Here is a 26,977-nt window from a genome sequence, read left to right as displayed (position 1 = left end):
AGTCCAACTAACCACTGAAAACACATTTTAAAAAAACAAACAAAAAAAACACCCCACCACACCCTCTATGAAGACTCTCAAAAACTAATCACTAATGTTTTATTGATATCAAAGAGTGGTTTCAATATAACTGGCTACATATATATTTTTTAAAAATAAACTAAAAAAACTGGTTCACAAATTTTTGGAAGATAGTTTTCTAAGTGTTAAAACAACAGTTTAAAAGTCTTTGGAAAAGATATTCCTTAGCTAACATTAAATGATAACTATTAAAAGATGATAAAATTTTGTCTTTCAACACTGTATTTTTAACATTTAAAGAAACACTTAACCAAGAAATAACTTGTACTTTAAAACCTAGTTAAATCAAGCTAATAAACAAAGTTATTTTGCTTCCTACACTATCTTTGTTTTCTGTGCAATGATCCAATACAAAGATTGTTCTTGGGCTTATGGATTACCATAGATGAGGATCTATATGACTGACTGGATATAGGTTTCTTATATTTTTTCACTGTAACATTCTTGTCTTCCTTAGGAGGTGGCACATGAATTGGTTTCCAGGGAATAGGGTTACAATAGGCTGGAGCTGGATATGAACTTCCATCAGGGTATCCTAAAATATTTAGAAAACACAAACAATTAGAAAAAGAAGAAATATTTATACTGAAAACACAATAAAAAATTGAAGTGTATTGGATAACTTTTGGATTAACCAGAGGCATTTCCTGACTAGCAATTCTTTCTTGGGCTAAATTAAATAACTTGATTATAAACAGTATCATTTAGAATAGCTTTAAGATCTTTAATGGAACATGGCAAGTAATAGTTTAGCACAATTTATCAGTCTCTACTGATGGCTATCAGTCATCCACTCCTGAATTCATCCAGTCAGTACATCCCCCGTTTGTATTTTTAAAGAACAGCAACATAAATATGTCAAATACTGTATAACGAGAACAATGCTTGTCAAGGCAAACATTAAAGGAGCATGTACACGGTTAGGAAGTTACCATTTGGTATTATTTTCAAACTTAATTTATAAGTGTTTCCCACAGCCTTGTCTCTGGAATTCACCTTTCTATTTCAATCTTTGCTTAATTGTTACCCTTCTTCAAACAAGTGAAAAAACATTCACTATCTACAATTAATGATCTATGTGCCAAACCATGAAGCCTGAACCATGACAACAGGAATGTATTACCCTTGCAATGGCAAGCCACTTTGTCTGCAATGAAATTTCAACACATACATCACCAGGGTGGTCAAAACAAAGTCTGGAACATGTTCTTTTGTGTGAACTAAACTGAGTATAGAATTATTTTTAATAAATCACTTAGACAAGGGATGGCAGCTGTCAGCAAGTTATGAGATTCCAACACAAAGCTTGAAAGCAGTATGTATTACCATCTAAAAATCAGACTTAGCCAAAGAGCAACTGGTTGTGTGTCTGGTGTGTGAGCTGTTTTGTGTTCAGATCTTAGAGACCGGTAGTCTCCCTGTCAAAAAATATTTTAAGTTTTAAAATATATCGTCAGCGATTTATAATTTAAGGAAAAATGCACACAATTAAGAAAAAGGAAGTATATATTCAATATCCATTAAGGCCTCACATTTATAATACAACATCCCCATTTGTAACAGTTTTCCATTTTGTCCTTCCTCCTGCCCCCACAACCCCACAGAAACTGAAGACAGAGGCCCAGGAAACTCCATGTTGTGATTATCATGGACATTCCTCTTATACTTCCCTCAGAGCAGGAAGACAATGAAGAATAGGGCTGTGGAGGTGGACAAGAGCATGGGCTCCATGTGGATCTCCGGACTTGTAAAGAAGGGCTGGCTCTGCGTGGGGATGACCTGCCAGGTTTCTGCCAGACCTCCTTTAGGAGTTATACTCCCACTGGCTCCACCACCTCCACAAAACACCCTTCTCTGAGAAGGCTGCATATGCAGTGAGAACATTAAGCTGCTTTTTGCACCATTAACTTTGGGAGGTTGTCCACATAGGATATCTGCCCAGCAGAGCATGCTGGACTGTGGTGATGCCACTCTATGCCTCACAGTCCATCTAGGAACCATGAAGTGGGCACAAAGGGGTACCATCAGGAAGGTTCTCTCAATAAGAAGCCTCAAACTTTTCCTTTTCTGATTTTCATTCCATTACCCTTAATTGTGTCCCACTCTCTTCTCCTTTCTCCATCTCTCATGACATCACTGAATTCCACTATCCAAAGTGGATGAAAATGCACAGTAACCAAAAACAAAACAAAAAACCCCACAAGATCCTTGTTGTCTAATAATTCTGAATGAGTATAAAATGCATATTTCAATACAGCCCTCATAGTGCAAAAAGGTATTACATTTGCAATATATCTGTAATATACTGTATCTGTTATCTACTCACTAATGTGACAATATTAGATTCAGGATGAGAATGTCAAATTAAACTTCCATTTAAATAAACTGGAAAAAAGACACTATGAAGCCTGACATTGCCACAATATTTACATAGACGTCATGGTATGTGTCTAGTACCAAGTACAAACCTGAAAGTTTCCCATTGGTATAGCCATAACTGTGTAAAACTGGGCGGGGTTTACTTCTGGCACGCTGTAGCCACTCTCTAAAGATCTTCTCTGATTTCTCTTTTTTCTCCTGTAATTCAGCTACCCTTTTTTGTTCCTTTTCCTAAAAGTGAAGAAAAATAAAATGTCCAGAGACAGAATTCTGTAGAAAATATGCAAAAGTTCTTTACTACTACAAGTCATTTCCCTACAACCAAACTTCTATCATAATGTTCAGCAGCTACTCGTAACAGATCACTTCACTTTTAAAAGGTTTCAAGTTTTTTGGCTAATGAAGTTATGTGTATTTTGTCATGATTTGCAACAGCATCAGTGTTTGCTACTTAGTCACATTCAGGATAAAACTGTCGTCGTGGTGTAGAAAGATATCTGTTGTGTATTCATTTGCCGTAGCACAGTCAACAAGCAAATACCCTAAGGTTCAGAGACTGAAAAAATGATAATTTCCCAAATGATATGGCCAATGTTAAGTAGCTTTTGTGCAAGTTAAATACTTGTGCAAGTGAAACCTGTAGAACATGTCTGCTTTATGACTGTTGTCCAAAAATAAACTTGATCATTGAATGAATATGCACATACACACAAACACTACTATTTCTATGCAGCTGCTAATAAATCATTGTCCCATGGATATCATTTGGGGTGGGCAAGTGCAAAGGGGGAAAATATGCCATCCAACAAGGCTCACTGTGGTAGAAAGACTAATTTGCTCCATCATCCAGCTGCATAAAATAATTTAACATGAGACCTAGGCCCTGTACTCCCATCCAATTAGAAGTCTCTAATATTTAAAATGATTTAGTATCAAATTACTATTCAGTCTGGGTTCACCGATGACCAAGATACAACAGTAAACATAGCAGTACTGCAAATGGATTGACTATATTTGTCCACCCCAAAGACAATGAGCAAGTCTTTACTCTAACACGTTAAAGAATGGAAACATTTACCATCAAGTGAGCCAGGGTGAGATCCTTACCTTCCTTCAACTCCTTTACACTGGGTAAAAGGGTTCAGCAGTGTAAAGAGATCTTAAAAGCCCATAAGCAGCTGAGGGAGGATTTCCCCCAATGTAAGTATTGTAGAAGAAAGCCATAAACTACCTTCTCAGGACCTTTTTACAAACCCTAGTGTAGCGGGGCATAACTCACAGCACCACAGATATTCTGGATAGTACTGCAGCCCAGAGAGGCTCCCAAACTTAGATCAGTCCCCAGCAATATTTAAGTTACTCCAAGGTACTCTCTAACACCTGGAGAAGTCCAGGATTAGGTGGATGATTGTGCAAAGTGCAAAGTGCAAAGATGATTTCCTACAAGTTCCATGCTGTGCCTCTGTGCTAAGCCGCTAAGAATCTCACCCACAGCTGCATAGGTTGCTGCCATAAATAAGTCTAGAAGAAATTACTTGGTAGGCAGAGGGTTTACAAGTTTGTTATAATAAAAAACCCACCACACTCATTAAGTCAAGTGCCTTTTGTTTAAGTATAAATCAAATTTTTATAAACAAATTATTTTTCTCCTTCTTGCTATGATCTCTCAGTTTTCTCAAGTATCTCTGACATCAATCCTGCAAATCACTAAAAGATTAACTGGAACATTTCAAGTTTTCAAAAGTACTTGGCTCTGAAATAGTTGTAAAAATCTCCCCAAAAAATACAAAGCATATCAGTGGATCACACGAGATAGCTATTTGCTGGTATTTGCAGTCTGTAGCTTTGCACCTTATTAAAAATGACAGAACCACAAAGCTCTGCCAGCCTTAAGATGTACTCAAGGAGACTGTTGTCCCTGAAAGTAAGGGTGACACTACCTTCCTTGAAGGTAGCTTGACTTCATTCCTACTGGGAACAACTGGAGATGGTGGCCATTTCAAAGAGGGCCCTTTTTTTGTTTGTTTTTTGTTGTTGATGATTTCTAATAAAGATAGTGACAGCTCAGTTGCATTGTTCCCAGTGAGAATAATAGGAAATTGCTGACATTTTGAAAGAGGGCATTTCTTTGTGGAATTTTCTGTAGAAGAATATTTATCAGGTCCTGCTGAAGGAGAAATTTTCAGTTACAAAGAGTGGCAAGAAAATGACCATTTATCCTTAAAAAAAAAAAAAAAAAGTCTTGAAACTTTGCCAATGCACAAGATTTCCATGAGTTTTAATTATGTGAGAAGTTGGACGGAGCTGCATTATTAAGATCATTCAGGTCATAAAAGTGCTCTGACACAGGCTATAAATTTCTTAAAGAACCAATTTTTTAAATTAAGTCAACTAATTAACAGCTTTATTTATAAATTCTCAGAAAATTCATTCAGTGGCAAAGACTAAGTGTTGTAATTTCAAGAATATGTTGTATTAAAGTAGTTAAATTCCTGCTTTAAACTGAAACTCATCTCAGTCTTAATTATGGAACCACAAGAAGGGCTTCCATACTGTGTGTATAAATTTTTTTACTAATGTTAATTTAATCAAAACAAGGCCACTCCATGTGTAACAGGCCTAACAAGCTGGTATCAAAGATGAATGATTTCTACCTCCTCTTTCTTCTTCTTCTCAGACTCTTCAGCTCTTTTCCTCTTTAGCCATTCTTTATACTTTCCTTTAGCTCTTTCCTGCAATTGGATTCTCTCTAGATCTCTCACTGCTTTTTCTGCCATCTTTTTGATGAGCTTTCGTTCCTTTTCCCTTCTTTCCTACATGAAACAGATCAAAGAAACAGTCTTTTCAGTATTTTCAAAAGGTCATTATTGGCTCCTCATTATAATGAAAAGGGGTTAGCTAACTGTGTAGGAATTAACTCCAAGTAGAATTGGTACAAGCTGGAGAAATCACTGTTGCAACAGTTTAGAATTTTGGTTTGAGAAAAGCAGCTGGACATCACCTTTTGGAGATAAAATAGTGTTAAAGCATAAGGTTGGCATAAAATATAAGTGAAATCCAACTTCAACACTCACTGTAATATTTTATGTTTACTATAGAAGAAAACTAAACAAATAAAACACACATTCCAAACATAACATTACACTGAATAATAAATAAAGAATAAATGGCACATTTAAAACTGTATAATAGTTATTAATGAAGTAGCAATTTTATCAGTGAATCTCCTAGACCCAAATCTTTACCATTTTGACTTGGAGCCACAGAGATTTGTGGTTTGTCTGAATGCCAGAGTGTGAACTGATGTGGAAATCTAATTTCTTTTTTAAAGAACATGGCTCTAATGAGAACAGACTGATATTTCATGACACTTCATGATTTTTCATATGCAAAATTTACTTGTGAACCAGACTGACAATTGATAAGAAATCTATATTCCTTCTAAGGGATCATGAGTTTAAAGAGAGAGAGAGGCATTCTTTGGTCTGTAAACTGAAGATCAGATTGATCAATGTTAAAAGTATCCATGTATGAAATAGTGAAGGGAAATTTACTTCCCTTGTAATGCTCCTTCTCTGGAGAGACTTTTACTGGATTCTTACTCCCTTCCCACCTCCCCTTAAAGTTTGCAGATTTGGGAGGTTAACACTGATGAGTGATTGTCAGAAATATAAAAGGGAAGGGTAACCACCTTTAAATCCCTCCTGGCCAGAGGAAAAACCCTTTCACCTGTAAAGGGTTAAGAAGCTAAGATAACCTCACTGGCACCTGACCAAAATGACCAATGGGGAGACAAGATACTTTCAAAGCTGGAGCGGGGGGGGGGGGAACAAAGGGTCCGTCTGTCTGTGTGATGCTTTTGCCGGGAACAGAGCAGGAATGCAGGTCAGAACTCCTGTAAAAAGTTAGTAAGTAATCTAGCTAGAAATGCATTAGATTTCCTTTTGTTTAATGGCTGGTAAAATAGGCTGTGCTGAATGGAATGTATATTCCTGTTTTTGTGTCTTTTTGTAACTTAAGGTTTTGCCGAGAGGGATTCTCTATGTTTTGAATCCAATTACCCTGTAAGGTATTTACCATCCTGATTTTACAGAGGTGATTCTTTTACCTTTTCTTTCATTAAAATTCTTCTTTTAAGAACCTGATTGCTTTTGCATTGTTCTTAAGATCCAAGGGTCTGGGTCTGTGTTCACCTGTACCAATTGGTGAGGATTTTTAATCAAACCTTCCACAGGAAAGGGGGTGTAGTGCTTGGGGGGGTATATTGGGGGAAGACTTCTCCAAGTGGGCTCTTTCCCTGTTCTTTGTTTAACATGCTTGGTGGCGGCAGCATAGGGGTCAAGGATAAGACAAAATTTGTACATTGGGGAAGTTTTTAACCTAAGCTGGTAAGAATAAGCTTAGGGGTTCTTTCATGCAGGTCCCCACATCTGTACCCTAGAGTTCAGAGTGGGGAAGGAACCTTAACAGTGACAAAGAAATAATTAGGAAACTGCATGCTAAAGAGGTCATGAGCCATTGAACAAGATTTAACAGGTTTCCCCATTGAAAATGAATGCAAAGTGCCACAAAGGCAGTACCAGCCTCCAAACTCTTCACTGGCTGACTTCATATAATCAGCTTTACACATGAAGCACTAAGCCCAAGGATAAGCCATCTACTTTCCCTATCTTATTGCCGTAAACATTGACTCTCACTCATCTGAGAGGAGTACTGCGCAAGATGGCATGAAGTTAACTAATGAAAGCATATCAATTACTGAACGCTTTATGTTGCATAAGTATCTGATTAAACATCTGATTAAAAGTGAGCTGCTGAGAGTCAATATTCATCAACAAAGTCCAGGTCCAATGTATTTAAATGTAAATGAAAAGTTTCTAAGTTAAATACAGAGTATGGTGGGAAACAGAGAATATATAACTTGTTCATACTAGGTGTAGTCAGATTCCTGTCACAGTTTCCTTGGATTCACGTTCGTGATCAGATTGTGTCTGTTCAAACTGCTGGGGGGCGGGGGGGAGAAGGGGCATGAAAGGTATTTGGTGTGGGTGTCAGACTCAAAATCCCAGGGGGGTAGGTGCATTTCTTAAATCCCTTCCTCTGCTCCTGGATGAGCACCATCACAACAGAGTCCCCATAAAACCTAGCATCACACACACACACACACACACACACCTTAAACCCTTCCTCCACCCAAAAATGATGAATATCAAAAACTAACTAAAAACTATCCTAACACTAAAAATGAACACCATTAGAAATTAATTAAAATCTATCTAGAGATAAAGTCTGACCAATTCAGACCCGAGTACTGCCTGCAGTTATTACACGGTCTATGAAAGTAAGAAAGGAACTGAAGTGGTTAGGGCTGCACCTCTCTTATGTAACAATAAGGACTGGAAAGTTCAGTGTTACAAAACAATAATGCTGCCCCCGCAAGAGATACTGCTTTGTAAAATGTTTCTAAAAACACACCATTGATCCCAGTGGGAATATGCAGAGGCCACCTCGAAGAAGTTAAAAAGTATTTAAAATATCACTTCTTGTACATAAATCAGAAAGTAAAATGAAGAGGAAAAGTGTGTGTTACACACACACAGAGATCATGCTCTCAGATGCTAATTTATGCTTGGTCATAGCAGAATTGATCTGAGAATCTAATCCTTTTGGACAATTTCTGAACATAGTTTTCTCCTCATATTATAAAAAGATGGTTAGCTATGAATGAGAACTTACTCACTAAGTCTTTGTTGATGCACATGAACTCCCCAACGCAGGCTGGTACTCTCATCTCTGTTGACAGAACAAGATCCCTGGAAGGAACTATCCACCAAAGGAGGTGTTCTTGAACTTCCTGAAGCAGTGCCAACCCTATTTGCAGGATACCCCTCTCATAACTGTTAGTTAATCAAGTCTGCGCCTGGTAAGTCACAAACGCAAAATGCCATCTTCTATGCAAGTCACAAAGAAGAATGGAGTCTCTGCATTTATGGAGTGCTTTTCATCTTCAACACACAAATCACTAAAGTGGGTTCATTAATCCTCCAAATAGTCCTGACAGGTAGAACAACAATGGAAATAAACAGTGTACATAGTTGTTAGATCACTACAAGCTATTTAAAGAATCTAAAAGTTGGATGTTGGACAGTGACTTCTTAATACATTATATCGACTGTTACAATTTAAGTGAGGGTTGATTTAAGAACAATGGCATAAACTTGAATGAAAAAAGCTGACAATTATTACAGCAATTTAGAAGCCAATACAATTTACACACACGCACACACTTTATATAAGTTTACCATATCCTTGCTTGAAACTAAATTGAGTCCCAAATTCACTTCATAAAACATGCCTTACTTCCGCAAGTTTTAAAAATTTCCTTATATGGATGGTGCAATACGTTCTGAACAAACAGTGGTCTGAGCTACATTGGTTTCAAGCCAAAATAAATTATTCTCTATGCCAGCAAACTTTACCCTTTTAAAAGTTGTTAGAATTATCAGAAAGAATAAAGTTAATAGATTCATAACCTTTAAAATTAAGGAAAAACTTTTTAATAAAAGGGAATTTAAGACCCATGAAAAGGGCCCAACTCAAGTTCTCTATTTACAAAAACAAATTAGATAAAACACAAATAACTGTACAGCAAGGCAAGTTTCCCCACAAATTAACTCTGACCAGGAGAGATAAGACAGTAGTTTGTTTTCCACACCCTGTCAAGTCTTAGGCCTCTCTAATGAGATGGCAAACAAGAATGTCTTTAAAAAATGCACATGTCCACTAAGTACTGCCTTCAGAGAGCTCTATTTGAGACTGGGGGTTATATACAGTACTGGACTTGACAAACGCATACCTAACATAAACCAGAAAGAAACTGTAGCAAAAAGTGCTCTCTAATTACCTGCATCAGATTTTAATGGCTGTGTTAACCTATTTCCAATTCCTGTGCCATTCAGTTCCCCCTAAAGTAAAGGCTATTTTAACACTGAAATGGCTTGTTGAGTGTGTACAATCATAACTAATCTGCTTATACATTATACATGGAAATCCACAATACCTTATGGTATTTTTATACATAAATCAGAAAGTAAAAAGATGAAAAGTGCGTCTGTTACACACACAGAGATCATGCTATTCTCCATTTCAATCAAATGTTTCCACTGGATTCAAAATAGTATTCTGTTGGTTTTTGAGGCTAGTGTGTTTTGATCTGTGTTCTTTCGACTTTGTAAGCAGTAGAGACATACTACAGCTTAACCAACACAAGTTAAATAGATAATCTGTCTGCCCACAAATGACTCAGTACTAACTTGACAGAAAAACAAGTCTCCATTTTAGCTCGATGGAGAGTTTTAGACGCACCCACTGGCCAAGCCCAGAGGGGATCTCAAAGCCCAGGCTCCAGCCCAAGCGTTTATACTGCAATTTTATAGCCCAGAAAGCCCAAGTCACCTGACCGACACCAGCCATGGCCAAGTCGCAGGTCTTTTATCACAGTATCCTACGAGTACTGTATACTAAGCATTTGTTCCTACTGAAATACAAAATTTCATGTCAATATAAATATCTTTCACAACTGAACACACAGTGCTTTTTGACAGCTCAGTGCCATAAAGCGTTATTTTTAAACCCACAAACTACCTCTAAATATTGCAAATTATGTTTACACAGAAGCATGCCAACTGGTGAAGTTAACTTTATTTATTTTCCTATAGTAATTTAAACAAGATGACTAAGAATGTCTAGAAGTCTCCATTGAGTAAGGTATTATATATCATTTTAAAACACGAAAAAAAAAAATCCCTCACTGCCAGCTAGCAAAAGTCTCCAAATTTCACCTTCTAGCCATTTCACCAGAGTGCTACATTTCACACCTGGGACATCATAACTGATATTTAATATATATGTATTGTATATTAAAATGCAAGAAAAAAAACAAGCTGTGGTTCTTCGAGATGTGTTATATACATGTATTCCACTTCTGGAGTGTATGTGCTCCATGTCCCTGAGATCAGAATCTTTTGTCCAGCAGTGTCCATTGGGGCGACGCATATGCCACAAGTCCTTCATGCCCAGTACTGAGGGCACAAAGCGGGAGACCAGGCCCAACTAGTTCCTTCACCAACACAAAATTCAGATGTTCTAGGATTCCATGGTAGCAGGAAAGGAGGACAGGTATTGGAATGTATGTTGACAACACATATTAGAGAGCCACAGTTACAGTAAGGTAAGTAAGTTTTCTTCTAGTCATTGTCAACATGTATTCTACTTCCGGTTAGTGCTTGTGAGTCACCAGATGTGAAGTAGGTGGGTGTTTGAAGTCTATTTAAAAGATTTCAGGACAGAGGCATCAGACCTCAGTGCCTCACAAAGATATAGACCAGGGGTAGGCAACTGATGGCATGCGTGCCAAAGGCAGCACATGAGCTGATTTTCAGTGGCACTCACACTGCCCGGGTCCTGGCCATCGGTCCCGGGGGCTCTACATTTTAATTTAAATTTTAAATGAAGCTTCTTAAACATTTTAAAAACCTTATTTAACTTACATACAATAGTTTAGTTATATATTATAGACTTATAGAAAGAGACCTTCTAAAAACGTTAAAATGTATTACTGGCACACAAAACCTTAAATTAGAGTGAATAAATGAAGACTTGGCACACCACTTCTGAAAGGTTGCCGACCCCTGATATAGACCAAGCCCCACACAGAGCTTTCTCATGCATGTCACAGAAGCTGCCTGAGCCCTAATCTGTGCTGGGGAATCTAAACTGGCCTGCTTATAACAGAACTTGATGCAGTTAGACATCAACTTAGTCTCTGGGTTAAAAAAACCAAAAAAAAAAAACCAAACAACAATGACACTTTAACCTGTTTGTAAATGCCACAATCTTGAAGAGTCTCTAAGTAGAAAGGACATCTAGAGAATGTAGTCTAGTCTCTCCTTGACTGGAGTGTAATATAGGAAAAAAGTTTGACAAATGATTCATCTGAATGAAAATCAGACTACTTTTGTAAAAATCTGGGTGGGGGCTTAAGGGTGACTTTATATCCTTAGGTAATATGGCCACAAGTGCTTATATTTCCCCTATTCTCCAGGATGATGTGACTGCCACCAAAAAAGCCATTTTCATGGATAAGTGATGAAAGGAGCGAGTTGCCAAGAACTTAAGAGTGTGTCCCTCATTAAAAGCACCAGAACTACATTAAAGGTCCCAATGTAGGAGCAGGCTGGGGGAAGAATGCTTCTGGCAGCCTACCTATTGTTGCTTAGGGAGGTGAAGTTCTGACAGCAATAGAAAAACCCCTCTGTTGCTGTAGTCCGCGTCCATGCTATGCGCGTTAAACGGCTATGCCGCTGTAGTAGTGTAGACAAGCCATAAATCCTGGTACTGCGGAAAATTTACTCCCGGAGTCAGAGGAAAAAAAAAAATTACACTTAAAATTGCCAACAGGCACACTATACTACACATTACTAATCCTAACATTATTTACTTAACAAACGTATACACAAAAGTTTTGGAAATATGTTGAAACATGGACATTGCAGTGGCGCTATCTTGCAGCCATGGGCAGCGAGAATGGACCGTGGGATGGATGGGCCTGATCTGCCCTTTATACCTTCTGTACGGGGCCTCTGGACATAAGCACATCCACAATGGATGCTGAAGACAATTTAATGGACAAAGACAAAAATATATTTTTAAACTCAGCACTGGCCATACCTGTGGATACCCAGAAGTCCAGAAAAATAAAGTTTAATTACTGGTCACTGGACAAGCTAATGACTCCATCACAAACTGACTTACTGTTGATTCACTTCAAGATTCAGGTCAGGTGTAAGTGGCCTCCTATAAATTCCACAAGGCAGAACAAACATATGATTTGCCTGGTTGCCCTGATACTTATCTAAATCTTTCTTGGCTCTGCTCTACTAACTGCACCATATATTGCATATAATTAACGCATATGCTCTCCCGAAGTTCTTTTGTAATGGGGTCCTAGACACTCAGCAAGTGAGACACTTCATCAAAAAAACAAAACACAGGGACAGAGCAGGGTAATGTGCCAGAACAGTCAGGTTAGCCATTAATCTTCTGAGTTTTCAAATACAAATTTCCCTTATCAATTACAGCAAGAGTGAGCCACAGAACATTTTGGGATACAGTCTTGAACTTCAGGGGGATGGGGCTTTTTTTAAGTTTCCTATTAAAATGTGTGCTCAATTAGTGAAAGAAATATGGATGCTTGAAGAGTCTGAGAAAAAAGGACCGATTTAATTAAATTACTGGATATTTGAGTATTTTGAATTAATGCAGTATTTACCTCTTCATTCTTTTGCTGCACCCATTCCTTGTGTTTCTCTTCAGCAATCTTTTTTTTCCTTTCAAGCTCCTGCTTTTCTTTTCTTTTCTCCAGTTGTAAATTCATTTCCTAATTAAAACAAATTTACATACATAAGTTATTTTCAAATATAAGCCAAAGTCATTTGAAATGTATAAAATTCAGATTTAACAAAATCATTAAGCTGCAGTGATTCCCAGAACTAGCTTATCATAAAGAATTTCAGTTCCTTTTATATAATATATAAATTTAAAGTGACAAGCAATTCTTTAAAAAAAAAATTTTTTTTTTTTAAAGGAGGTGCAGAAAATAGTTTTTCAGATATGCACATTACTGGTTGACAATAAGATACTAGTCACTCCTAAGCACCACTTTCTGAAATCAATTCTTTCATATGTATGCCTTGGCACCATTGAAAGTCACTGGTACCAGTTCAAGAGTTCTAGTGATTTTTTCCCCAGTAGAAACTGCTTCAAATTTCTTGCAGTTACAAAGGCTGTCAAATATATAATTTCTACATGACCAATTCCGTAATGTTTACAGAAGACATAGGGCCAATGTAAATCTGCACAAAAATGCACCAGCAGTGGATGGCCTAACGCAGACAGGGTGCTTGCTGGTTGATGCTAACATTTTAAACATCATTTCAGTTACAGCTGTTCTGAGCAGAATTAGGTGGGCTAGAATTTAAAACAGTCGTGACAGCCCATTTACACTAGCACTTTCAAAGCTGCTAATGTTGGTGGTGTTAAATATGGTAGGAAACTCCCAAAAGTTTTCCATAGTTCAGAGAGGGTTAAAAGTCAGGGAGGAGGGAGAGCAAGCAAAGAAGGAAAAATCCTTGAGGAATATTTCAGTTTCTATGAGCTGAAAATGTTTCCATTAATTTAGAGTCAAACAGCAAAATGAACTCTGCTATCTCAGCTTATTTAACTGCCTCTTCATCCATCTGCACACATTGTGGCAGGACTTTCCTACATAAAAAGGAACATACATGGTAAACCTAACTGCAAAAACCAAGGCCATTCAGAGGTAGATGGCATGTCGCTCAGCAGTTGTGCGTTTCTATCAGTGATAGCATTACAGGAATGTAAGGGCCTCGTGGAAGCCCAAAGCCCACTGAAGTTATTGGAAGGATTTGTTGATTTCAATACACTTTGGATCAAGCCCATACTCATGTGGAAGTAGGTGTTCTGAGTCTCTCTCCTCAGGACACAAGTTGGTGGGAGTTACTCATATCCTGCCAGGAGGACTGAGTAGGAGTAGTGTGGGGACAGGTTGGGGGTGGAAAAGGAGGTTTATAATCAAGTCCAAAGAGTTTATTCTGCAGTCAGATTGCAACAAGTCAGATCAGGAGGTGTGAACAAGATTTCAGTGTAAATTTGTCAAGTCTATTCTCATCGCCAGAAAGGCTAGAATGAAACTTCATGTTTTTAAATGAATTGTTTATATTATGGAAAATATTACAGAGTTTGTATTATTCTTTCTATATAGTTATTTCCCCAACACAAATTTTTATGGTCCATATATTACAATCAATTTTCAAGTGAGAATTTCAATTTCCAGTGGCAATTCTTGGGTTTGAAGTTAATACAGATAAAAAATAATTTGCCCTTAACTTTTGTAAGAGCCCCAAAGAAAAAACACAATATGATATGCATCTGAGGAAGTGAGCTGTAGCTCACGAAAGCTTATGCTCTAATAAATTGGTTAGTCTCTAAGGTGCCACAAGTACTCCTTTTCTTTTTGCGAATATAGTCATTGTTTAAAAAATTAATTAGCGATGTATTTTAACAAGAGCCAGGCAATTACCACCTCATTAAGGACCTGAGAAATCTGCGCTGCAGGCATGTTCCTCTGTTAGAGTGATACCCAAAAGAGTCCTAGGACAGCGGTTATCAACCAGGGGTCCACACAGCCCCTGGGGGAGCCATAAGGCCACTCAGCTGAAGCCCAGCTCCCTGCGGGACTAAAGCCCTGAACCCTGGTGCCCCCCAGGGGGTCTTGGAGTTTTTATATCATGCTGGGCGGGCCTCCGAAAGAAAAAGGCTGAGAACCTCTGTCCTAGAAGATATATGCTGAAAGAAACATCCATTCCAAATCACTTTCTACATATTCCCTTTGTTTAGGATAGTTTTAATGTCACTCATTCTAGGAAAAAAAAACAAAACACGGACGCTTCTCAGGATCTTAGTCTAACACTATTAAAAAAATCTAATGTGAGATTTTAAAAACAGATGTGCTTTTCTCTTCTTACAAAGAAGTTTTTAAGTTTTTAATCAAAATCATTGCAAGTGTTAGGAAAGTGAAGGTTCCTAATGTCTAATATTTATAGAACTATTTTAAATTAATTAAATTCAGAATTTTGTTTTTTCCCGTGCTATTGTTTTCTTTGTTGCTATGTATTATTTTTACCAGGTCACTAATTTTTAAAATCCATTTAAAACACAGTGAGACATTCCAAGTTGTGTACTATATAAACATTCCATTGTTTCAAGCATATAGAAGTAAACTACTTTGGTTCTGATCCAGTCTTGATGAGTAAAGGTTATATATGAATCACATTTTTCCTACATACTACCAGAAATTAGCTTGGATCAAATTTTTTTTGGGGGGGAGGGGAGGAAATGGAGTGGGGAGAAGAGAGGAGTGCCAACTTAAAATCTAAAAGGAAGTCCAAAATATGTGCTGAAAGTTAGAACACATTCCTGGAGTTTACCAAGTGATTTTAGGTTTCCATTGACCTTTAACACAACATAGAACACTTCTCTAGAGCTTTCCAGCTGAAGACTGCAAGTACTTCACAAACACCAATGAGTTAAGCCACAAAAAAACCATCTGTAGTGAATGTTATACTCATTTTACAGATGGAGAAAATGTAGCACAGGGAGGTTGACATTTGCTCAAGGTACGTGACTAGCTAGTGGCACAGGTAAGAAATGAACCCAGTGATCCAGCTTTGATTCTATTGCTTTAACCATTATGATATGCTTCCCCAACGTGATTGTAAATGCTAATAAAGCTTAACCAACAGGACTGCACACACACCAATTAGGAAAAGGTGGCTCACTTAATTCTGCCACAGTCCTACTATTCAGGAGTAGGTTATTTATAAGAAAACAACAGATGGATAAAGGAAAAGAAATTCTGGGGTGGGAAGCACTTATTGTGAATACTCTGGGAAGAGGTATCAAACAGTTGTATAACAACATACCTAGGTGGCTGTCAACAACATGCCTCATGTCTAACCATGTACCTTGGCGTTCCTATACACAACACACGCCCTGTCGTGTTTTATTGCTTAAATGCAGGCATATGTAACCATGAGGAAAATCAAGGTACCAATTACACAGATATGTTTTAATCCTTTAAACCTGAACCATTACCAGTTGGATAAGCAAAATATATACACCACATTTCCAATTAAGCATAACATTTAGCAAAAGAGAAATGCATGGGACATGAATCACACTGGTTTACCCAAACACAAAAGCTAAGCATGTCTAAAGACATTAAAGATAAAGAACAAATATATCTTGTTTTCACAATAAATAGAAAAAAACCCTGCAATTCAGTGTCTGTTAATCTGCTGTCAAATCTAGGGAAAATAGTCAGAAATATTCACCTCTAAAGCTCTGGCTTGTAAGCGGACACGTAGCTCTTTCTCTTTGCAAATGAACCATTCTTCCCATGGTGAGAGATTATCTGTCGGAGGTGACTGCTTTTTCTTTTCTGTTACATTACAGCTTTCAGCACTACAGAATTACAAATGAGAAATATAAAGGGAAGAATGTTTGGTGGATACTATTTTCAAATCAAATTTATTTCAAAATTAACCAGTGCAACTGACATTAAATAATGACATGTATTTATACCGTGGGTATTCATGACAACCATGAAATAAACTCCTTTACTTCTGCAACTCTGTGATAACCTGTTGACCCAAGTGATAAATTGTATTTTTTGGCACTTGCCCATCTTCTTAAGGACTAATTTTAATGTTCCAAACTATGGTGCAGATTCAAACAGCTACCATTTAACAATAAAACAAAAAACCTGTTCAAGTGTTTCCTTCCTTCTCCTGAAGTAGGGAAAAGCAGGGAGTTAAAATTACATTTGGTATATTCCATCAGTAACAAGTCCAGTATCTCACATCGCTTCACAGCTAGTAACAGATTTTCATGTCCCTTCAAATCCTGGTTTCATAGTACCAAGGCACCTGAACTTTGAGGAGACACACAAACAATCCTAATAGGATTTTTTTTTTTAAAAATCCTTTCTAAAACCTTTAATAGTTTATTAGAACGTATTTGGGATGCCTCATATAACTCATCCCCACTCATGAGTTAGGTAGCCATCCCAACCTCATGCCAATAAAACCTTTATGATAATACCACCATATACACACACTAGCTCATGTGTGAAAATATATGTATGTTAGTTTTGATCAGAACGGAACCTAACTTATAAAATACCAGTGGGCTCATCTGTGAGTTTTCTATGTATTTTTCTAATTAATGTGACTGATCCTCCGCTGGTGTCAATCAGTCTAGCTCTGTTGAAGTCAGTGGAGCATGTTTATTTACAACAGCTGATGATCTAGCCCTCTCTTTGGATTCACATTTACTTTGTTTCTAGCATGAAACATAGGAGAATAAAGGCAAAATTACATAAACTAGGATGCATAAATATTGAATAGTACAAGAATGCAAAAAAGGGATCATATAATCATAGAATGTTAGTTCAATAGTACCGGTGCTTTAAACCAACTGAATACTTCTCAAAAACTCTCTTCCATTCATACATACAAGTCTCTTCCACACATTTGAAAACTTACAGTAGCACAATAAGTTTATAAAGAGCTTTGTGTTTTTTTATAAAATAGAAAATATGTAACTGTCTCCCAATTATACAGAAACTTCTCTTCTTTCAGCCAATAAAAAGGGAAAATACGCCCCCCCCCAGCAATTTATGCCAGATTTCTTTGGTGTCTTGCAGACACTTACCTATATTCTTAACATTACTACTGTGAGCAGTCCCACAGATTTATTAGAATGGACATCCAGAAATGCATGCTATAGTAACATTATAAAATAAATTTACTTTATTTAAATAAAGTATAAACAGCATCCCCCCCCAATATAAAACACACTGAAGGTTCAGCTACTTCAGTACTTGTTCTTCATATCTAACAGAATCCTGCCTCATTTATCATCATTAATAATCAAATGGTAAACATAAGTATCATTCACAGACAATACTAAACTGAGAATTGTTGTAAACATTAGTGAAAGCAGAGAAATATTATAAAGGGAACAGAGTGATTAAACATACGGGTAGAAAATAATGTGAGATTTAACTTGAAAAATGCAAGCTAATACAATTGGAAGAAAATCTAAAATTTAACTATTCAGTTGAGGTGGGCAACCTGAGGAGTCATAGTGAAAGAGACCAGGATAATAGTGGCTGTCATTTGATACAGCAGGAAGAGAGTCCAACAAAATTCTGTGCAGACATTCTGTGGAAGGTGGCAGGGACAATTCTTCAATATAGGACTCTGGTTAGACTGCACCTGCATTATTGCACTCAATATCAGAAAAAGACTGAAAAATTAGAGGAAGTTTAGAGAGGAGCTACAAAACTGAGGTGTCATTAGAGGAGGTTTTAGAACAAATTAATAAACTGAACAGTAATAAGTCACCAAGACCAGATGCTATTCATCCAAGAGTTGTAAATGAACTCAAATGTGAAATTGCAGAACTACTAACTATAGTTTGTAACCTATCATTTAAATCAGCTTTTGTACCAAATGACTGGAGAATAGCTTATGTATCACCAATTTTTGAAAGGGGCTCCAGAGGTGATCCCAGCAATTACAGGTGGTAAGCCTGACTTCAGTACCAGGCAAACTGGTTGAAACTATAGTAAAGAACAAAATTGTCAGACACATAGATGGACATAAATTGTTGGCGGAAGAGCCAACATGTTTTTTGTAAAAGGGAAATCATGCCTCATCAATCTACTAGAATTCTTTGAGGGGATCAACAAGCATGTGGACAAGGGGGATCCAGTGGATATAGTGTACTTAGATTTTCAGAAAGCCTTTGACAAGATCCCTCACCAAAGGGTCTTAAGTAAAGTAAGCTGCCATGGGATAAGAGGAAAGGTGCTCTTATGGATTGGTAACTGGTTGAAAGACAGTAAACAAAGGGTAGGAATAAATGGTCAGTTTTCAGAATGGAAAGAGGTAAATAGTGGTGTCCCCAAAGGGTCTGTACCGGGCCCAGTCCTATTCAACATATTCATAAATGATCTGGAAAAAGGAGTAAACAATGAAGTGGCAAAATTTGCAGATGATACAAAACTACTCAAGATAATTAAGTCCCAAGCAGACTGCGAAGAGCTACAAAGGAATCTCACAAAACTGGGTGACTGGCCAACAAAATGGCAAATGAAATTCAATGTTGATAAATGCAAAGTAATGCATTGGAAAACATAATCCCAACTATACATATAAAATGATGGGGTCTAAATTAGCTGTTACCGCTCAAGAAAAACCTTAGAGTCATTGTGGATAGTTCTCTGAAAACATCCACTCAATATGCAACAGCAATCAAAAAAGCTAACAGAATGTTGGGAATCATTAAGAAAGGGATAGATAGATAAAGATAATAAGTCAGAAAATATCATATTGCTTCTATATAAATCCATGGTACACCCACATCTTGAATACTGAGTGCAGATGTGGTCGCCTCATCTCAAAAACGATATATTGAAATTGTAAGAGATTCAGAAAAGGGCAACAAAAATGATCAAGGCTATGGAACAGCTGCCGTAACAGGAGAGACAAATAAGACTGGGACTTTTCAGCTTGGAAAAGAGACGACTAAGGGGGGGATATGATAGTGGTCTAGAAAATCATGACTGATGTAGAGAAAGTAAATAAGGAAGTGTTATTTACTCATTCTCAGAACACAAAAACTAGGGGGTCACCAAATAAAATTAATAGGCAGTAGGTTTAAAAACCAAACAAAAAGAAGTGTTTTTTCACACAACACAGTGTCAACCTGTGGAACTCCTTGCCAGAGGATGTTGTGAAGGCCAAGACTATAACAGGATTCAAAAAAGAACTAGATAAGTTCATGGTCCATCAATGGCTATTAGCCAGGATGGGCAAGGAGAGTGTCCCTAGCCTCTGTTTGACAGAAGCTGGGATTACCTGTTCTGTTCATTCCCTCTGGGGCACGTGGCATTGGCCACTGTCGGAAGAAAGGATACTGAGCTAGATGGACCTTTGGTCTGACCCAGTATGGCCGTTCTTATGTTACAGGAAAAGTAACATGAAGGAAAGATATAGCTTGGTGAATTAAGGAAATAGATATAAGTATTTAAAGGGTGTAAAAACCAAAACAAAAATTATTTAGGGTGGTAAAAGAGAGTAACTATGAGTAAATCAGATCAAGTTAAGCACAGGAAAATATAGGCTGAATATGATCATGAGCCATTATACTGGTAGGATAGGACTTTCAAAAGATCTCAAAGGCATTAGCCTAATTCTACTCCTATTGACTTCAACTCTCCATAGGAGATAGGGTGGAAGCCATATCTGGGATCTTAAGACTATTATAGACCGGATAAAACATATTGGCTGAAAGAAGGGAAGTTTCTCTATAGCCTAGAAAAATACATAGAAAATTCACAGATGAACCCACTGGAATTTTATAAGTTAATTTTGATCATAAGCAAGAATAGTTTGGCAAGCACTTTTGCACTGGCAAGGACAGAGTCTTTTCTATCTTTTAGATTCACAAACAAAGAATTCCCAAAACTTCAGCCACTAATGTATCAAATCCAGAGCAATTTTGGGTAGTGTATTTTGTTAAATCACAGAGCTTTTGCCTGAAAACATCAGGCTCATCTTACAAAAACACCCTTTGTAACAAAATAAATTGTTGTAATGGAATCTGAAACAGGGATGCGGTAATCTTAAAATTCAATTATTTTTATTTTATATTGCCACCTAAACATGCTGTATTCTGTACTGTCTACCAGTTGCGATTAATTATCAGCTAATGATTTTGTGATACGGATGAGCTGAATACTGCTTGCCGATGTCTGAATAACGTAAACGTTTGGTAGAAAGTCATAGGCCCACTTTCTGAAGTAACAGAACAGTGGTTTTCAACCTGTGGTCTGCAGGCCTATGGGGGTCGGCAGAATTACGTGAAAGGGGTATGCGAACGGTGATTATGAATTAAGTCTCAGATCCCAGAAAAAGCATTCCATTTTCTCTGATCAAAAGTATGTGAATATCCCCACCTATAGGTCAAAACCTGGAAATGTTGTCGTTACTATAAAAGTCCATAGTTTAGCGCCTTTTCTCACACTGCATCAAATGCCATGCTGAGCATGTGCAACTTTTATAGTTGAATTCTATTCAGCCAGTTTTCAGTGTAAGAATTCTATGGTTGGGGTCCATGGACCATAGACTGAATTTCCAAAATTTGTATTAGATTAATTCCCTAACTCAAGTTATATGTATTGAGACAGAAGAACTGAAATTTGATTAAATAAAAGTCACTAGGCTTTCTATAACAGTACATTCACTAAGTCAGCATATCAGAGTAAATCTATCAAGATGCATGCAGAGTGTAAGTGGCCCAGGATCATAGGTGGAGCTAGCAGTAAAACCTATAACTAAGGTTGCCTAACATTTTCCATTATAAGACCATTTTCAGTTGTTTATAAAACTTTGCCAAGCTTTAATTGTTTCAGCTGAAATATCCAATGATGAATGTCTCCCCCCCTTTTTTTAAAAAAAAAATTCAAAACAAAGATTCACCTGTTAAAGAAATTGAGATTAGAGAAAAATACATTGTTTTACCAATGTTTAAAGATTCTTAAACGTTTCATTCAGAAGTTCCAGAACCACCATGCTTTGGAGCAGAGATTTGAAATTTGGCCAAGTTGGCAGGAGGCTAAAGAGGTGCCTTTTGCAGTTCCTGTAATAATACACCCAAATTTCGTGGAGTTGTAAGTGTCTGAAAATTGTCATATATACATGCTCAGTAGAGGTATGTTAGAGTTTGACAGCAAAATTATCCAAAAGTTCTGTCAGTAGCGAGTATACTCTATCCCCAGGGAGCTAACCAAGCGTATTCCAGAATGGGACTGAGCAGGGACTGTGATGGGATGTCTCTGCCCCACACTAACAAGCAGAGGTTGAGGACACAGACAGACCCTTTGTGGCAATAAGAGGGTTAAAGAAGCTTGTGGATCCAGCTGACCCCACCCTGCTATATTTGCAGCTATCAGGCACGGAAAGGGGAACTAAAAGAGGGAGAGCGAGGCCACTCCAGGGCTGACCAGGAAGGAGAGAAGAACTATGCTACTTCTTTGACAAGGGAAGCCTGGGTCCAGCCAAGAGCCGAAGGCAGCTTGCTTCCTGGGTGAACCATTTGGTGGATAGGATGACTAAGATCAGGAAGACCAATCAAAAGGGATTAGATGCTGTCATAAATATAAAGGGAAGGGTAAACACCTTTAAATCCCTCCTGGCCAGAGGAAAAACCCTTTCACCTGTAAAGGGTTAAGAAGCTAAGATAACCTCACTGGCACCTGACCAAAATGACCAATGAGGAGACAAGATATCTTCAAAGCTGGAGCGGGGGAGGGAACAAAGAGTTCTCTCTGTCTGTGTGTTGCTTTTGCCGGGAACAGAGCAGGAATGCAGGTCAGAACTCCTGTAAAGCGTTAATAAGCAATCTAGTTAGATATGCGTTAGATTCTGTTTTGTTTAAATGGCTGATAAAATAAATTGTGCTGAATGGAATGTATATTCCTGTTTTTGTGTCTTTTTGTAACTTAAGGTTTTGCCTACAGGGATTCTCTGTGTTTTGAATCTGATTACCCTGTAAGGTATTTACCATCCTGATCTTACAGAGGTGATTCTTTTACTTTTTCTTTGATTAAAATTCTTCTTTTAAGAACCTGATTGCTTTTTTCATTGTTCTTAAGATCCAAGGGTTTGGGTCTGTGTTCACCTGTACAAATTGGTGAGGATTTTTATCAAGCCTTCCCCAGGAAAGGAGGTGTAGGGCTTGGGGGGATTTTCGGGGGAAAAGACGTTTCCAAGTAGGCTTTTTCCCTGTTATTTTTGTTAGACACTTGGTGGTGGCAGCAATAAGGTCCAGGGACAAAAGGTAAAATAGTTTGTACCTTGGGGAAGTTTTAACCTAAGCTGGTAAAAATAAACCTAGGGGGTTTTTCATGCAGGTCCCCACATTTGTACCTTAGAGTTCAGAGTGGGGAAGGAACCTTGACAGATGCCCAGAAACAAGGTCTGAAGCAGACAAGCAAGAGTCCTTTCAAGAAACCTACAGATGACACTGATTCTGAAGCTTAGGGGTTCTTAAGTTTTTGGACTCTGACACCCTAGAAGGGGCAAGAGCATGCCATAGCCAGAGAGCTAAGGGGCACCAAGCTCCATAATCTGCAAGGGGTGACACACAGGGACCCACAGTCGGGTGAGTCATGCTCTGACCAGCCACAAAAGGGTGCTGCTCAGACAACATGGTTACAAGGACTTTTTCTGCATCGGCATTCACAGCTACCAGGGATTGCTGTAGTAATGGAGCATCAGAACTGAGACCTATAGAACGGTTTCTTTTGCGCTCTCAGTATTCCCCCAGCTGGTGTTCAGGCAGCATGGAGGAAGAGACAGTAGCTTGCCATGAAGGCTGAGGAACAGAGTGCTTGGACAAGCTGGTGGGTGGGTAGTGAAAAGAGGAACAAGGACAGGAGTAAAGTGAAACAGGGACCTGACAATTTCCCTCAGGGCTCTAAAGATGCCTGGAAGGGGGACTGGGCCAAGCTTTATCAAGTAAAGTGCTACGTTTACCATTCTTTTTGGCTCAGTCCTCTCGAACCTGGAGTCATCATCTTATAGATAAAGCAGGATGAAAGTTCTATGCAGAAATTCATAATAATGAGATGTTTAATGCTTCCTTGCCAAGTACTTTATATTTTCATCTCTCAAGTGGAAATGCTTATTGGTATCCAAGCAAGCTTTTGAGACCCATGCATAAGAGCTGAAGAGACTCATTTATTTGAAAGAGAGTCCCAAATTTTACAGAACCATGCTGTCTAGCACACACATTTTGACTAGTGTCTCGCTAACTGTGCCTATTCTTAGCCAAGGTGTAGATATGGTATGCTTTTCATTGGAAAGTGTCCTGGCTGCTAGGTCTTGTCAGCCACCTTTTGAGGAATGCATCAGATTATTCAATACAACCCTGTTCCCAACCATTGGAGTGGGGAGAGGAAAAAAAAACAGATGGGGAGGGAAGAATTATTTGAAGAAAGGGAGCAATTAAAGAATGAGAAATGGGAAGTCCAAAACCCTAGAAGCCAACACTGGTACAATTAATACACCTCAAATCCCTGTGTTGGAAGTAATTTTATGTATTTGAGAGAAAATAACTTCTAACCCTCAACGCACATTTGAAAAGTAGGGAAGTATTATCGTTCCCTTTTAACAGAGAAGGAAACTGAGGCACATAGACATTAATAACATTTTCAAATCTTGGATGTTTTCAGTCCCAAATCCATTGTCTAGGCACCTACAGTAGTGATCTGATATTCAGAGATGAAAAACCGAGGACCCGAGACTCCCACTGACCTGAACAAAATGGAAATTATAACTTCTCACTACCTCAAAGTTAGATTGCCTTCATTAGGTGACCACATAAGTATTTAGCTGTCTAACTACCTACTGGGCCCTTCTATTTTAGCAAAGACAGCCAGGGAATGGGAGTGCATGAAGATTACCTATTGTGTTTATTCCTCTTGAAGGTTCTTTTCCCCCTAGCTGATGGTGCAGCTTCCTCCCTATCCTCCTCCTCATTGCAGCTCTGGAAGCTCTGATGGTAAATGGGGGAGAGCAAGGAATAAGTGGAGGAGCTCAAAGGCTGCTCATCCTCAGAGGTGGATGGGGATGAAGGGGTGGAGCAGGCCACCCTACTCCTGGGCCGAGCACTGAGCATGGAGGCAGTAAGTACCTGTCAGGAGAAATTAATAGGATAAGGGCAGTACCCTTTCATAGGTTTCTCACCAATGCATCTTACCCTCAAGCTACACCCCCCCCCATTAGCCAAAATCCTCAGCCCTGCCATCCTCATCTCCTACTCTGCCAAGCCACAGGCCCCCGCCCCCAGCTTCCAACCCACAGGCCACCCCTCCCAGACCTCACCCCCTTTCCCCAGCTTCCAACCCACAGGCCCCCCACCCCCAGCTTCCAACCCAAGGCCACCACCCCCTAGTCCCCATACCCAGCCCCCCCCCCCCCACTTCTAGGCCCGCCCCCAGCTTCCAACCCCTCTGCCCCGCCCCCAGCTTCCAACCCACAGGCCTTCGCCATCCCCGGCCTCTCAAACCACCCCCCAGCCCAAATTCCTGCCTCCAGTCCCATCAGCGCCCTCCCCGAGCCCCGCCATAGTCGCGAGGCGAGGACAGGGCCGCTCTACCTAGTTGCCGCTTTGAAACTCGCAGCGTCGGCTCCGCGCTCCCATGGGCCCCCGGGGCACCGCCCGCTCCGCCAATCACCGCCCGCAGCGGGTTCCATGGCAACAGGGACGCTTTGACCCTGCGCAACGTCTCCTGCCGCCCTACCTCCCGCCAGCTAATCCCCTTCTCCCGCAGCTCCCCTCTCTCCGGCCCCCCCTCCCCCGCGCTGCCTCCTTGCAGCCGTGGTGCCTCCCGGGGGGGCACTGACCCGTGCCAGCGGCAGCCCCCCCGTCCCCATGCGCGCAGGGGCAGGTCGCTCTGTCACGGCGGGGCTGGGTTAGTGGGGACGGAGGCTGGGGCGTGACTGAGCGGGACCAGACACGAGAAGGGCTCAGCATCGTTGCCAGCCCCGCTGGGCGACGAGGGTGCAGGGGGCTCATTACCCGAGCCCAGACAGAACTAGAACCAGGGGCTGGAACCAGACCGGAAACCCCGTGGAAAGTTTTTCCCCACTGTGACAGGAATTAGCCCTTGGAACAGCTGCTGAGGCTTTATGAAACTCTCTTCCCTGTGTTATGCGGGAGGTCCAATTAAATGACCATAATGATCTCGTCAAGCCTTAAAATCCATGATATGATACCCAGCAGTTATCTGACACGTATGTGATGCCTGAGATCCACTCCACTGAGTCCTCACTCCACTGAGAAACTCCACTGAGACAGGATTGGCCACTTACACTTACATTGGGCACTTACAATTTCAGCATAATTGTCTCTTAGTCACACTATACATATATAGCACTTTAATCTTTCCTCATCAATCAGTCCTTCCTTGTTGCTTTTCTGTGGATTCTTCAGTTTGTCAATATATTTACTGTATTCATGTGTCAAGAATTAAGTGTAATATTTTTAGATAAAAATTGTTCTCTCTCTACTCCATGAGATATATTCCTCTATATATGTAGGAAAATAGTCCAATGGCCCTTTCTGCTGCCAACCATCAGACGTAGTTTTTTCAACATTACTGCTTTCCACATGTCCACCTCCAACTGAATCTGTTTCAGCTATTTCCCCCCAAATTTACTAACAAGGTGAATTTTCTGTCATTGTGTCTGTGTTTCTAATCTCATTGTCACTTTGTTGTTTAGCAAATTTCAGAGTATGAATTTAACAGGCCTATAATTGAAGGAAGTGGTAGGAAACAAGCATTTCAATGGCCTAATAGTGATAGTTCCAAGGGTACCCAGGACTGAGAGTCACCTTGTTAGGTACCTGCCTGCAGTAAGAGGGAGATTTAACTGGGTGTCAGCAACCTAACACCACCAGCCTTTCACTCACCAGAAACATCTCCTCTGGACTCTGCCAGCCCTTAGTTTTCTTTGCAGGTTAACAATATAGTTACATCCCATTCCCCAAGCCCCTTTGAAGTGTCCTTGTGACAGGGGACACTTCACCTCTTGTGAGTGTCTCCAGTGGGCAGGGTGTGATACTGCACTCTTACCTGGTCCTCGCAAAAAGAAAAGGAGTACTTGTGGCACTTTAGAGACTAACCAATTTATTTGAGCATGAGCTTTCGTGAGCTACAGCTCACTTCATCGGATGCATCCCCCGCTTTCTTTTTGTGAATACAGACTAACATGGCTGTTACTCTGTTACCTGGTCCTGG

The 26,977-nt window shown here is 39.3% G+C and overlaps 1 protein-coding gene across 2 annotated transcripts; it reads right to left on the bottom strand.

The window, feature by feature from the left end:
* Positions 1-286: 286 nt before the first annotated feature.
* CCDC34 (coiled-coil domain containing 34) lies at positions 287-25,398 on the bottom strand. Of its 2 annotated transcripts, none has more exons than XM_084630090.1 (7): positions 25,266-25,336; positions 24,638-24,867; positions 16,434-16,563; positions 12,791-12,898; positions 5,115-5,273; positions 2,550-2,691; positions 287-616 (listed from the first exon to the last, which is right to left on the bottom strand). In XM_084630090.1, exons 1-7 carry the CDS (start codon positions 25,275-25,277, stop codon positions 402-404), a joined length of 996 nt encoding a protein of 331 aa, XP_084486216.1. In that variant the 5' UTR covers positions 25,278-25,336; the 3' UTR covers positions 287-401. The 2 variants fall into 2 exon arrangements, with proteins under 2 accessions (XP_084486216.1, XP_084486217.1); XM_084630091.1 differs by having other exon boundaries at positions 288-616; positions 25,333-25,398.
* Between the last annotated feature and the right edge of the window lie 1,579 nt (positions 25,399-26,977).

Source organism: Lepidochelys olivacea (genome assembly GCF_965140295.1).
Source record: "Lepidochelys olivacea isolate rLepOli2 genome assembly, chromosome: 6".
NCBI classification, from domain to species: domain Eukaryota; kingdom Metazoa; phylum Chordata; order Testudines; family Cheloniidae; genus Lepidochelys; species Lepidochelys olivacea.
The sequence above is the reverse complement of the archived record's forward strand: the minus strand, read 5'-3'. Positions and strand labels throughout refer to the sequence as shown.

Excerpts from the sequence above, each read along its gene's own strand:
- CCDC34 (XM_084630090.1), bottom strand. Across the intron at positions 5,274-12,790 it reads TGCAGCAAAAGAATGAAGAG|GAAAGAAGGGAAAAGGAACG; the intron begins GTAAATACTGCA and ends TGTTTCATGTAG. Across the intron at positions 2,692-5,114 it reads AGAAGAAGAAGAAAGAGGAG|GAAAAGGAACAAAAAAGGGT; the intron begins GTAGAAATCATT and ends CTTCACTTTTAG.